This window comes from Nymphalis io, chromosome 16 (assembly GCF_905147045.1).
Source record: "Nymphalis io chromosome 16, ilAglIoxx1.1, whole genome shotgun sequence".
NCBI classification, from domain to species: domain Eukaryota; kingdom Metazoa; phylum Arthropoda; class Insecta; order Lepidoptera; family Nymphalidae; genus Nymphalis; species Nymphalis io.
In genome coordinates this window covers 11,986,316-12,001,719 of record NC_065903.1, presented here as the reverse complement: position 1 = coordinate 12,001,719, position 15,404 = coordinate 11,986,316, and the positions used below count along the sequence as shown (strand labels likewise).

Below are 15,404 nucleotides of genomic sequence, written 5' to 3'. Positions count from 1 at the left end.
TATTAAGTAAAATCATTTATAATTTAATAGCATGTGATACTTATATATTCTATTTAATTTATTGCATTTATTACATTTGAATTGCAATCAATTTAAAATAGACGAACAAAGCTTTGTACAACACAAAAGCTTTGTTATTGAAGGAATAAAAGCCCTTAATGTGGTTTAAAGGCTTAGACCCCTTAAATTTAAACAGTGTGAGATAATTTATTATATATATTATATTGTATTCTAAAAACACCGAATATAAGTATTATAATTTATTATTTTAAATGTTATTTTATTTTCAGCAGTTAATGAGTAGTGCTCTTGCAGACATACATCGTATCATAATAATCGTATACAAAAATACAGACCGCCGAGTAACAGAAATAAGTAGACGCATTGGAACCAATTAATACTATATTAAAGATTATTATATCTTACTACTTTAATAAAATTGTATAAAACGTAATCGTTTGTTTTAATAATTAAATTTCATTAAATAGAGATAATATCCAGGTGCCGCGAAAGAAAAAACTTTCACTAACAAAGTCGCCCAGCGCGTACCGAAGCTCGTAAGCTCCCGCCCCGCGAGTTAGTCTGCCGGCGGCATCCGACCGGCGCGCACGTGTCGTTGTTGTTCGAACTTTCGCGAGTGAGTGACGAGTGAGTGAGCATGCCCGCCCGCGCCGTGGCCTTCCTCGCCACCGCGGCCCTTGCGCTGGCGGCCTCCCCGCCCGACCCCTGCTACGAAGACGGCCGCCCGAGACGTTGCATCCCGGACTTCGTCAACGCAGCTTTCGGGAACCCCGTGGTGGCTTCCTCCATCTGCGGCCGACGGGGCCCAGAACGACTCTGCGACCCTCCCGGAGACCAAAATCCCGAGAATGCCTGCCGAGTATGTGATGCTACCCGCACAGAACGCCGAAACCCACCGGCCCACCTAACCGACTTGAACAACCCACACGATGTAACCTGCTGGAGATCCGCCGCGCTCCCACCAGCCTCCTATGACTCTCCTCCTGACAACGTGTCCCTCACTCTATCCCTTGGCAAAAAGTATGAGCTCACGTATGTTAGCTTGCAATTCTGTCCGAAGGCGGCGCGTCCTGACTCTGTAGCTATATACAAAAGCGCGGATTACGGGGTCACTTGGCAACCTTTCCAATTCTATTCGAGCCAATGTAGGCGAGTGTACGGGCGGCCGAATAAAGCGACGGTGACCGCTGCAAATGAGCAGGAAGCGAGGTGTTCCGATTCACACAGGCTCGCCGGGGAGAGTTCTGGGGGTGCTAGACTCGCGTTTAGCACCTTGGAGGGACGTCCGAGCGCAGCTAACTTCGATATATCCCCCGTCCTTCAAGACTGGGTTACGGCGACTGACGTACGAGTCGTGTTTAATCGACTGCACATGGTGAACGAAGGAGACGAGGTGGACAGTAAGAAACAGGCCGCACCGGGCTCGCAGCACTATGCCGTTTCGGATTTCGCAGTCGGTGGTCGATGCAAGTGCAACGGACATGCATCCAGGTGCATCCCGGCGAAGGGCGAGGAGAGCCCGGGGGTCCAGCTGGCGTGCGATTGTAAGCACAACACGGCGGGGAGGGATTGCGAAAGATGCAAGCCGTTCCATTTCGACAGACCGTGGGGACGAGCAACGGCGCGCGACGCGAACGAATGCAAAGGTTTGTGAAACTTTTTAAAACGTCAACTTTATAACATACTTTGAATATATTAATTGATATTTAAAGTCAAATTCTGATAAGATATAAATTTAGAAGACAATAAGTTTGACGTTATCGTTCTAATGTTGAACTTATTATAAATCTGTCACGGCTTATCGCGACGCGTTCTTCGTATTTATCCACATTTGAAAAAGATAAATAAGAGTGTACATTACGTTATCTGTTATCAAAACAAAAGTTTTTGTCATGAGGTAAACAGAGCACGGTTAAAATAAAACAAAACTTGTGAGAAATATAAATATTGATAAATAACTGAATTTTGTAAATATATAATAATAATATTTATCGTTTAATTGATTTTATTTTAAGCATTTATTATATTTAACAAGAATAAGAAATACCCTAAAATGTCTCATTGTTGGGCTAAGGCTTTCTTTTCCTTGAGAAGAAGTTTGAAGTTTGTTCCACCACACTGCTCATATACGGGTTAGTAGATACATATATAACAGATTTTTACTGGTGGTATGGCTTTGTGCAAGCTTGTCTGGGTAGGTACCACCCACTTATCAGATATTCTACCGCAAAACAGCAATACTTGATATTGTTGTGTTCCGGTTTGAAGGGTGAGTGAGCCAGTGTAATTACAGGCACAAGGGACATAAAATCTTAGTTCTCAAGGTTGGTGGCGCATTGGCTATGTAAGCGATGGTTGACATTTCTTACAATGCCAATGTCTATGGGCGTTTGGTGACTACTTACCATCAGGTGGCCCATATGCTCGTCCACCTTCCTATTCTATAAAAAAAAAAGATTAAATTCACGAGATAATTAAAAATTTTCAGTAAAGATTCACGATTTCTAACCACTGTGCCATCGGCCCATACAAATAAACAAGTATAAGTTATGGACAAATCTCATATTATCTTGGTTAATTAAAATTTATTCGCGCTTCACAATCAATAAAATTTAATGGTATCAATTAGGGAACGAGATTTACATATCGACAGAAAAGCAAACAGCTATAATTTATCTTCAATCTATAAATAGTGAGGTAAAATTCAGTGGATAGAACACGTGAATCTTAAACGATTGCGGGTTCAAATGCAAGCAACACTGACTACACACTGCTTAGTTTCGTCTAGAATTTATGTAAGAGCAGTGATAACAAAAAAATATGTTAAAAAATCCTGTTGAACCGGATGTAATTCAGTCGTCTGTATTAGAATGATCTATCCGTGAGCAGCGTGGTTAAGTAAGCCAAATATTCTCCATAACAAGACCGGTAGCCTTTGCTCATAAGTGAGAAATTAAACAGGCTCATAATTTCTATAAACTTACTTTATTCATTAAAAATAACTAAGAATAATTCCGATGTATAAAAAGTGATGATATTGTTAAAGGTTATTTGCTATTCAGGAGCCTATGTATGTAAATGATTTCATCATCATCATCATCACCCTTTTCGCGTCCACTGCTGGACATAGGTCTCTCCAATGGCACGCCACTGAGCTCGATTTTCAGCTCTTAATCTCCAACCGCTGCCAGCCACCTTGCGTATATCGTCACTCCACCTAGCTGGAGGGCGTCCTACGCTACGTTTGCCAAGGCGTGGTCTCCACTCCAGAACACATCTACTCCAACGGTCGTCGGTTCTGCGACATATGTGTCCAGCCCACTGCCACTTCAGCTTACTAATCCTTTATTTAATGAGTCATGATTTAATGAGTCTATAATATTAATTGTCATCATATTTTTATTCAACGTATTCATTATACCTTAGCAAAGGTGCTATTTATTATGCCTTAATTAAAAATATAAAAGATTGAATTGAGAAAGAATTGACCTGGAACTTACCATTTGCGGTTTCAACTTCCCTTTATGCAGTTTTTTCTTATGCTGCTTCCCTATGTTTTTTAACGAAGTCTAACTGGTGCATAAGTATTTCATTAAAATGTTGTACTTTAGGATGTAGTACATTAATGTATGTCTCCGTTAAAGTTATTTCTATATTAAGTAGTGGGTTAAGTGCACATAATTGTGGTTGGTAGAAGTGGCTGCGCAATACTCCGTTCAGAGTGAGATGAGCTATTAGAGGATAATTTAACACGCTAAAGGGGAATATATGGAAAGTACACCAATCGCAACATCGTCTACTACATACTTGATATCTTCAGCAAAATTACTTCTTTAATACTGGTTACATCTACTTAGTAATATATTAACGCTATAATAATCGCATTAAGGCGCATACGGAGTAGCATTAGTAAAAAAAACTTTAACAAAAGACTGAAATGAAATTTTAATGTCCATTATACAACTTCACGTCAGAAGAAACCAATTCGAATTTAATATCATTGATTTGTATTAAAGGTATTATAACATTTATAACAAAACGTACATACATACACTCATATATTCAACCTTAAACTCACACATCTAGAGAATTGTTTAGAAAAAGAAACAAAATCTAATTCTTGGGACGTAAAACGTTGAAAATCAAAATTTGGTCTTCCAAAATATCTCTCCTAATACAATGAATGCTATTATTTTAATGCAATAACTGTAAGCCCCTACAACCGACTTTTTGAATCTTAGCATTCATATAATTTCTGAAAGTTTACGTATGAAAAATCTTACTAATTATTAATTGCTAAAAGTATGAATTACTATCGCCGTTTCTAGATTTAACGAATCGTTAATGTACATAAGTAACAGGGCATCACTGTGTATTGATAAAAAACCCTTCATTTTAATTAAAATCCAATGTCAATGCATAATACCCTTATTATTAATTATACTTACGAAACCTTTTATTTTACAATACCACTCGAATTACTAACAATATTACTATACGTAAGAAAAACGTATCGTTACTTAAATATAGTAACCAGACATTAGTATATTATGTTGCGTTCCTATGTAAAGTATAGATTCATAGGACAAAGACATTCGGTGGGGGACCAGTTATTATTCGACAATTCGTCTGGCTGGATTCCGAATGTTAGGCGGATGTCATAATGACTGTAATAACTGTTGCGGGTATAAAACTATCTATTACTATAATGAGACCAAACCAGCACTTGAGCTGTTTTCACATTAACTTTTTGTATACTCTGTGGTTGTGGTAATGATACGCCTTGCTTTATTTGAATACGGTTTAATATTTTATCTGTGGTTTAATATTTAGTGTAAGAGAAATGGCGTTGAAATTTAAAAGTGAAGCTTAAATAAAAATAATTTGCTCATGGTTTTTAATACTATAAAAAGGTTTTTTTTTGTAATTTATCCAAATTGTTAAGGATTACAATTTTTAAAAAAGATACTAAGTTAAATTTTAAGAGATTTAAAAAATTAATCGATTCATCTAAATAATTTTGATTTGAAAATAAAATATTACATTTTTGTTTGTATGTTACGCGATATCTTTCCCGATTTTGATAGGGAGGGGCGGAATTAAGGGTAGTAAAGTATTATATATATTCGTGTATTGTCTGTATGCTCGATTTTCAAATTTTTTTCATTTCATTTTTTATTAATTGATTTTAATTAAGGTATTTTAATATACGTTTTTTATTATTATAATTGTATCTACAGACTTGTGTCTTTGATGAATTGTCTCATTATTTTGTGACAATGTTATTTTATTGTGCCTGCATGTTATTATTGTTAGGCAACATCACAACCTAGGTTTTAGGAATAACAATGGATGGTAATATGGTATTCATATGCAATATAAATGTATGTTTCCATTAGACGTCTCAGAATTAACTGTGAGAAGGTGACTTCTTCATTGACTCTGATTGTGTGCCAGTTGACTTCCTTGAAGACGTTTTATTTGTCTTCATGGGATTCTGGATTTCATAGCCGGTCTGGATGGTATACGGTAGATGGTATATTATCGATTTGCCATTTTTAGGTTGTGTATACGATTTTTTTATAGAATAGGTAGGTGGGATATGGGCCACCTGATGGTAAGTGGTCACCAACACCCATAGACATTGGCATTGTAAAAAATATTAACCATCGCTTTAATAGCCAAGGCGCCACCAACCTTGAGAACTAAGGTGTTGTCCCTTGTGTCTGTAGTTACCCTGGCTCACTTACCCTTCAAACCGGAACAAAACAATACCAAGTACTGCTGTTTCGCGGTAGAATATCTGATGAGTGGGTGGTACCTACCCAGACGAGCTTGCACAAAGCCCTAGCACAATTAAATATTATTAGATTATATAAATATTACGCTTATTATATTTATACGTTTATATATTTATTCTTACTAAGAAAAGTAGGTTTCTATATAAAATGTGTCGTAAGTCCATAAAAAAATATTTCTAAATCACATGCACTAACCTACCTACATACTCATAGCTAACCGCCGTCCATATTATAAAACCGAACTGAAACAGTCGCGGCGTCCGTGGATAATAAAAAAACTATTGGTAGCAAAGAGGTTAACATTAATTAGTAAAAATGGATATTTTGATATACAAACAATAAAGTTAAATTAAAGCAAATTTTTGTAGTAGTAATAAATATATTATTGATTTCTTTAAAACTTTAATTTGAGTATACGATTACGAGTTCGTGATTTAAAACCCTGTCACCGGTTATCAAATCAGCGACGTAGTCAGTCAGACATTCTCGAAAGATCCTGTACCTTCTAATACGATATATTTTTTTGAATGTACTTTGATCATACATAAAAATATAAATAACATCCTAATACTATTGTGACATAGAGGGATAGCGGACGACTCTGCTAGATATATGAAAATACATACGAATATGGTCGCGTAATGTATTTGCTATCAATTAATTACACCACAGCTTAAACTAGTAAAAACACATTATTTAGAGGAGTTGTATATTATTTAAAATTTCCTATAATAAAATATTACAAGCATGACAAATTAAATGGTTTTCTGAAAAAACTATTGAAAAGACTGTTTAACTTAAATACACGAGCAAAGTCACGGCGCAGAAAATTCTTTTATCACGGTTGAAGGTGACGCCTACAAACCGAGGTCCGGACGAACCTGTAACCCACGCGATAACAGAAGTCATGATCAAAATTAAACCGAATCCGTCCACTCCTTATAGAGTGAAAATAATCGGCTGAGCAGCTTCAGAGACATCATAACCGTTAACTTTTTATTATAATTCACTTTCCCTGACATATTAGAACGTTAGTAGATAACTTTTTTAAATGGCAGACAGATAAATAAGCCATAATGACTGAGTATGCAAAGAACTAATTTGTGTTTTTTGCTGATCGGTAAAGGAAATCGTGAGGAGACCTGCTTGTGAATCAGCATTGCATGCAGCTTGCAGTACTAAATCCTCTTCCAGCAGTGAGACATTTAAAGGGTCTTATTTCACGTTAAAAAAAAAACAATTAAGCGATAATTTGTGGGTAACATACAAATACGTAATAAAATGCTGAGATGGCCCTGTGGTAAGAACGCGTGAATCTTAACCGATGATCCTGGGTTCAAACCCGGGCAAGCACCACTGAATTTTCATGTGCTTAATTTGTGATTATAATTCATCTCGTGCTTTACGGTGAAGAAAAACATCGTGAGGAAACCTGCATGTGTCTAATTTCACTGAAATTCTGCCACATGTGTATTCTACCAACCCGCATTGGAGCAGCGTGAATGGAAACAGGATAAACTTTTATCCAATATATATATTATTTTCAATAAGTATTCAATTTATTCAAAGCCGTTAAAAATTTCAGATGCTATTTAGTAACAAACACCAAAACATTCAAGTTAATAATATCACATTTATGGCATATTCAAATGTTGCGTCATTCCTTATTTGCCTAATTCTTTGTAGAATATGAAGTAACTAGTTTCTGCTCGCGGATTTGCTGTCCTTTTTGCACCCTTTACAACGTGTATTACATGATGTTGCATAGTTAAAACATTAGAGTGTAACACAAAAACAAACTTACTTTCGCATTTATAATCTTAGGATGAATAGACTCATATTCTTTGATTTACTTTCTGTTTTCATATCCGTTTAGAGTAGATTTGTATAACCTAAAAAAACTCTCGTGGGACACGATTTGCTCGCGGAAATGAGGGTTTTGTTATTATTTGGGGTATATCCCGGAATGCTCTGAGTTTTTTTGTCAAGTTTCTATTTATAATTAACATTTAAATATAATAAAATACTTGCACATTTAAATATACACGTTCACATCTATACATATGATAAATCAGTGGAAGCTATGTAATTGTTCATTGAATATATTTATCAAATCAAATCAAAAATTGTGTGGCCGATAAACAAACAGAAAACGAAAATGTATTTTGTTTAAATGGTTGTTTGTATGTCTGGATGTATTTAAACGATAACTACCGAAACAACTGAACGGATTGCTTTGCGAAAGCAAGTGTGCGAGATAAAAACATAGTAACACACATACGGGAATGTATTTTTTTTAATATATCTCAATATAACCGAATTTCACTAGCTTTTATTTAGCTAGTTCCCAATAAAACAAAATGTAAGATATTCTAAGTGTGTTTAAATTTCGCCCGTGGAATGTGATAAATAAAAAAAATATAGAAAAAAGAAACAAAAAAATGGCGACGTGATGCAAATAATTTGCGGCAATTAAATATACAAAGTTTAATTAATGATATTATTGTGGTTTGCTTGAGCGGAAACCAAATATTATACCTCATAGGATTTATTATGAATTGGTTAAAGGTAGGTGGGAAAAGTTTATAATTATTTCAATTAAATGCGGTAAAAATTAATACAACTGATGTGAGTCCAATAGCATTACTTAGTATTGTTGTGCCGAAACACAAGCTCAGTGAGTGAGTGAGTGATACAGGTACAAAGGAGATCCTAGTTCCTAAGGTTGGTAGAGCATTGGTAATATAATGATTGATTAAAATTTCTTATGGCGCCAATGTTTATGGGTAGTGGTGACCAATTATCATCAAGTGGACCTTTTGTAAAACTTATACAAAGCTATTCTTTAAAGTTTAAATTTTTAAAAATCCTTGCTTAGGTTAATTTACGTTATAACATAAACCTATGTTCTGCATTCTGGACATTCAGTATTCTAGTCTAACTAAGTTTTGGCTGGGCCTTGGTAGTCAGCCAGGACAAGATGTTAGGTATAAAAAAGTAGTATGTCCTATCTTGGGGTTCAAGCTTCACATTAAATTTCATCAAAATCGGTTCAGTGGCTTAGCCGTGAAAGCCTAACAGACAGACAGAGTTACTTTCGCATTTATAATAGAAATAGATATACAAGTTCTTATGAATTTATGCCTGTAATTAGACTGAACACATCCTTCATCTAGAAATAGCATTGTTGTTCAGCGGTTATATAATTGTCGTGTAGGCGGCACACAGGCTTGCATTGAATCGTAAAACCAGTAATTTGATTTGCTTTTAATAATTCGTTACAAATTTATAGTATTCTAAAGTCGGGGTATATATTTCGGATCTATTTTTTATTTTGTGTTGTTGAATTGAACATGTCTGTTGGTCCTGAGTCTGGGTGTAATTATCTATATATGTATGTATCTACAAAAGAAAAGTACTGTGTTTAGTATATCAGTTGTCTGGTTTCCAAAGTACAAGCTCTGCTTAGTTTTGGATGAGATGGCTATGTGTGAATAATGTCCCAGAATATTATTATTATTAATTATTTTTACTCCAATAATTACTTCAGTAATCAGTAACAGCCTGTTAATGTCCCACTGCTGGGCTAAGGCCTCCTCTCCCTTTTTGGGGAGAAGGTTTGGAGCTTATTCCACCACGCTGCTCCAATGCGGGTTGGTAGAATACACATGTGGCAGAATTTCAATGAAATTAGACACATGCAGGTTTCCTCACGATGTTTTCCTTCACCGTCAAGCACAAGATGAATTATAAACACAAATTAAGTGCATGAAAATTCAGTGGTGCTTGCCCGGGTTTGAACCCACAATCATCGGATAAGATTCACGCGTTCTAACCACTAGGCCATCTCGGCTTTAATTACTTATAGGAAGAAATTTGATACTGCTTGCGTTACATTATTGCAAGCAAATGTAGCCTATATTACACGGTAATAACGTTGCTTTCTGTAATTGAAAGAATTTTTAAAATCGGTTCAATATATTTTGAGTTTATCCATTACAAAATCTTACGTCTATATAATAATATTATACATAGAAAATAAATTCTATTTACGTAATAAGTTTCATTCATACATTCCGTCGTGGAAACAAATACTTTGTACGTTTGTTACTTCACCTTAACTTACCACATCGTGTCGCATTTATAATATTAGTTAGTTCTAATACTATACGAAGATTTTTATGACTTGTTTGTTTTCTTATATATTTAATTGTACATAATGTATTCAGACATTTCTTGTGTAATATATCTGACTCGTTATTAATTCGGAATATAAGTTTAAGAAAATTTAATAATTTCTCAATATAAAACTCAATGAAAATATTAAATTAATAATTTTATAAATGTTATATTAAAATATATATATATACGTCGTAGTAATATAATTACTAAACGAAGCGCAGAACTGTCGCACTGTCATCAACGCTCGGAAACTTCGCGCCAAGACGGAGCCTGCCTGGTGAAGGTGGAAGCCAGGCGGGAATACACTTAGTTTTCAACCGTCCCAAAGCCTCTCTGCTAGAAACTGGGTGACAATTCTACGATTACGACAAATTCCCGATTCAATTCCAATTCCACTTTGACTAATCTATATTCATTCGATTCGGAACCGAACCGAATGAATAATGATAATAATGAAAATGTTGTTACATTTACCTTTATATCAAAACCAAACTTAATTGTTAACTTTTATAACAATAGTCGATAATAAAATGAAATAATAGGAAAACAGATAAACGGCAACAATTACGCTTCGGTTAGATTGCGATAAAGTGACAATTTTTTAGAAGAATTGGTCCTGTCATACGTTTCGTTAACCGGAGGCTGGTTAGTGATTTAAGTGATTTTTGTAATTAACTTTTGTTTGCTCGATAACTAAAGTATAATATCCAGTAATGATAACAAACATATGGCCTATCCGACATATTTATAATACTACTGAAATGGATTACAAAATTAAAAGCATATTTAATAATATCAAAATTCAATAAATAATACGCAAACAAATTCATAATATAGGTTAATAATCGTTCTTATGTTGTCTGTCCACGATAAGAAAAAAATTAAGAACTTATTGTAACTTTGGTGGTCCTATTATTTTTTACTCTTAAGTCCGTTTCATTATATAAAACATATTTGATACTTAAAATAACATTATCAAGAATACATTGGGGTCAAGAAAAAACAGATTATATTATCAAATTGCAGTTACCTTATTTTTGTTCAAATTAATATTCGTGGTCATAAAAAACCTTTCAATTTTAAATTCAATCCATCAAATTTATAAACAACGTGTTAGACAATCAATAATGATGCATCTATATCCCATTGTTCGTAAATTGATTCGATAGTGGCCATAACAGCCGCTAGAGTTCACATTAATTGAAGTCCGTGATACTAATTTGGAATTTTATCTTTATTCCACAATAAAAACGAATTATCTATGCTCATTCCATAACAAAGTGGAGCTAACAAACTAACCGATATCTGCGCCTACGCATGCTATGATTTGTGGTTAACGTTTTGTGTAATAACTTCGATACCACTTTTAAATTAATATTTAGGACAGATTTTTGTTTGTAATAGAATGAAGACGCAGTCAGTCTGTTCTAACCGCCGATGGTAGTAATAATAATATTAATATCCTGGGACATTATTCGCACACGGCCATCTGATCCCATATTAAGCAGAGCTTGTACTATAGAAACCAGACTGATATACTACTTTTCTTATGTAAATACATATTTATATAGATAATTACACCCAGACCCAAGGACAAACATACATGTTCATGCACACAAATGTCTGTTTTGGATGGGAATCGAATGAATCGAAAAGAATCGAATTCGTCACGGTAGGTACCACCCATTCATCAGATATTCTACCGCAAAACAGCAGTACTTGGTATTGTTGTATTCCGGTTTGAAGGGTGAGTGAGCCAGTGTAATTAGCATGTAAGGAAAACTAGCTTGTAAGGCATGAAACAAGAGACAGAGAATCTTAGTTTCCAAGGTTGGTGGCGCAAGGGCGATGTAGGCGATGGTAACATTTCTTACAATGTCAATGTCTATGGGCATTATATCAGGTAGCCCATATGCTCGTCCACCTTTCTACATTATAAAAAAAAAACTTTTATAAAAAGGCATTGCAAAACATGTAAGGCAGCCAAATATAAAATAAATATTATATCGTTAGAATACTTGCAAATATCTTTTAGAGATCTTATTGGAATACACCTATGATAAAGTATCTTAAAAATATATAAATAATACGCTATTTTTTGTTACTAACATAAATTTATTATGTTAAGAATTTCAAGAGACCTGCTATGGTTTTTGCCATTAGGATTTATGCGAAATTGATGTACTATTTTAAAAGGTGTGAATCATTAGTTTTATTAATGATAAAAAAATTACTTCAACGCTATCGTTATTTTATTAACGAAAACTGGTTTTAGATTAATTTTAGCAATTAATGTCGTTACGAGAGTTATTGATAGTTATATCTTATTTATTATATTTTTTTAAATATTAACGATATATATAAATGATGTTAATTCCCCATGAATATACAATAACACTAATGTCTCTCATTTTTCCATCATCATCCAGCACGAGTTTCATAACTTTTAAACTTATTTGTGCTTGCCAGAGTTTGGACCCGCAATATTGCTTAAAGATTTGCTCTAGCCACTGGACTATAAAGGCTCTTTCTAATCATAAAATTACATTACTACACCATAACACTATAATCGAATTGAAAATATTATTATTATTATTACAAACGCTTTTGTAATAATGATTTTACAATAATATTTCAATGTAATTTATATTATTATAAGTACCGTGCGCTTATGAGCCGAGATGGCCCAGTGGTAAGAACGCGTGAATCTTAACCGATGATCGTGGGTTCAAACCCGGGCAAGCACCACTGAATTTTCATGTGCTTAATTTGTGATTATAATTCATCTCGTGCTTTACGGTGAAGGAAAACATCGTGAGGAAACCTGCATGTGTCTAATTTCACTGAAATTCTGCCACATGTGTATTCCACCAACCCGCATTGGAGCAGCGTGGTGGAATAAGCTCCAAACCTTCTCCTCAAAAAGAGGAGAGGAGGCCTTTAGCCCAGCAGTGGGACATTCACAGGCTGTTACGGTACGGTATATTATTATAGTAATTTGAATAGGTTCGTAGATTCTACCAAGAATGACCGGCAAGAAACTCGGTAGTTATTGGTATTATATATATTACAGCAAGTATTTAAACAAGAGCTTTTTTTTATAAATACTTGACGGCTGGTATGTATGTTTGTGTATGACGAGAACAATGGTTAGATGTGAGTAGGTAAGGTTAGATGCGAGTAAAAGGGCGATAGCGTTGCGCAGTTCGTAATCAGCGCCCCGTTCGCAGACAGGCCCTTTGTTGTAATTGAGATTGAAACATCTCTGTTTTAGTTTTAGTATTATACTAGAAAAATGCTAAAATAAAATAAAAGCAAAATATTACATGCTGCATTCTGCAAGTACGTGCGTGTTTGTCCGCGATGTTTTTGACTAAGAGAAATTCCAATTCGTTTATCTAAAAAACAAATTACAATTGTCTACTGCATTACTTATAAATGTTACTTAGCGTTTGTTTAGTTAAACACTTATCTTTCTCTTTCTGTCATTATTTATTTGACACTCGAAAGAAGAAGACAGCATTGTTTAACTAATCACCCACTGAACAAAGTTTATTAGCAAGAGCATTACTTTTACTACTAACTACTAATTTTTATAATATAATTTCTTAATAAAATTTTAGTCTAAATTTTTGCCAGTTTGTTGTGTGCACAAAAGTCATAAATTTGGTTACGATTGAGGCTTTACGATTATTTGATATTGCGTAAAACTATTTAAAACATGAAATTATACTGAAATAGAAATACTCGATGTGAGGATGCGACTCAACTATGTCGACGCCGCCCAATTTTTAGTTATTCTACGCAAAACCTACATCAGATCTACAGAGAAGAAGCGGAAAGAATCTCAATATTTACCAACTCTTTCCAATATATAAATAAGTGGTGTCAATGATACACATTTTTTATATATCCTGCAAGAAACTCAACAAATACTGGCTGTTTTATTATATATTTATAATAATGTCCTCCAGATCGATTTTGGCCATGGCGGCCAATCTCAAGAGAGATTAGCCAACTGTGCAGGACATATTATAGTGCACAAGTGTGTGCGCAAACACAGGTGCACTCTCTATTCCCTAACTCTCATAATCCGATGAGACGGCAATCCGACACGACCGGAAAGAGTTCAGGCGCAGGACCAACGGCTTTACGTGCTTTCCGAGGCACGGGAGTGTATACACTTGCAATTTCCAGACTCCGGGCTGCTACTGAGAATTTTCTGACAGAAAACCCAATAACTTTTTATTGGCTCGACCTAAGAATTGAACTCGGGACCTCCGGTTCTGCGGCCTTACATCAAGCCACTAGACCAACGAGGCAGTACTATGTATATATAATCTATCTATAATATAGTAACTTGTGTTGAGTAACATTTTATTAATGTTTTTTTAACATAAGATTTAAATTGATTTTTTGGCAAAGTTACATACTCTGTTCCGATTTATAAAAGGAAAGAATGATTCGCTTACGTATTTTAAATTAATGATTTTAAAAATAATAGAGGCTGTAAAATGAAACTACGAACAATAAAATTGTCAATTTATAAAGAAATTGTTTTTAAAATAGTGTAAATTTATCAAAACTCAGCTGGAATTCTGATTGAAGATTACAAAGTTTTAGTGTTAAACAAAAGTATCGTGCTTTATGCGATCGCGGGATTTATTTTATTACTCACACGACAATTTTGTATTTAGAAACTAGTGTTGTGCCTTTTCTTTTATCGATTTAAATAAAAACTAATTGAAAGTATTCGAAATATTGATTTATTAAATAATAAAACAAAATTAAATATTAAATTTTAAACAAAGAACAATTCAACTCAGTAATATTTTTATGAAACAAAGAGTATAGTAAAGTTGCTTAAAAAAATTATATTGTGATCATTCTACGATGGATATTAGGAATAAAAAACTTATCTTATTGGATAATGATAAGTTAAATGTAGCAGTTAACTTAGCATTTTTCTTTGCTCATCTTATATTATTATTATTTATATAGTATAGGTAGGCGGACGAGTATATGGGCCACCTGATAGTAAGCGGTCACTAACGTCCATAGACATTGGCGTTGCAAGAAATGTTAAGCATCGCTTACATCGTCAATGCGCCACCAACCTTGGGAACTAAGATGTTATGTCCCTTGTGCCTGTAATTACACTGGCTCACTCACACTTCAAACCGGAACACAACAATACCAAGTACTGCTGTTTTGCGGTAGAATATCTGATGACTGGGTGGTATCTACCCAGACGAGCTTACACAAAGCCCTACCACCAGTAAGTATAATAGTATTTATTTAATTATATTGTAAGGTTTTAGCTTCGTGTGATAAAGCAGTACTTAGTCGTATGTAGAATAAAAATATGTATAAATTGTCTTAATAAGTTGGAGATATGAT

General features: G+C 34.5%; 1 protein-coding gene across 2 annotated transcripts in view; it reads left to right on the top strand.

Annotated features, from left to right (window-relative positions):
• Positions 1-601: 601 nt before the first annotated feature.
• Positions 602-15,404, top strand: part of LOC126774298 (netrin-B-like) — a 184,209-nt gene continuing 169,406 nt past the window's right edge. For both annotated transcript variants that reach the window (XM_050495752.1, XM_050495753.1), the window contains exon 1: positions 602-1,667. In XM_050495752.1, coding sequence (XP_050351709.1) covers positions 659-1,667 — 1,009 coding nt within the window. In that variant the 5' untranslated portion in view covers positions 602-658. The remainder of the gene's footprint in view (positions 1,668-15,404) is intronic.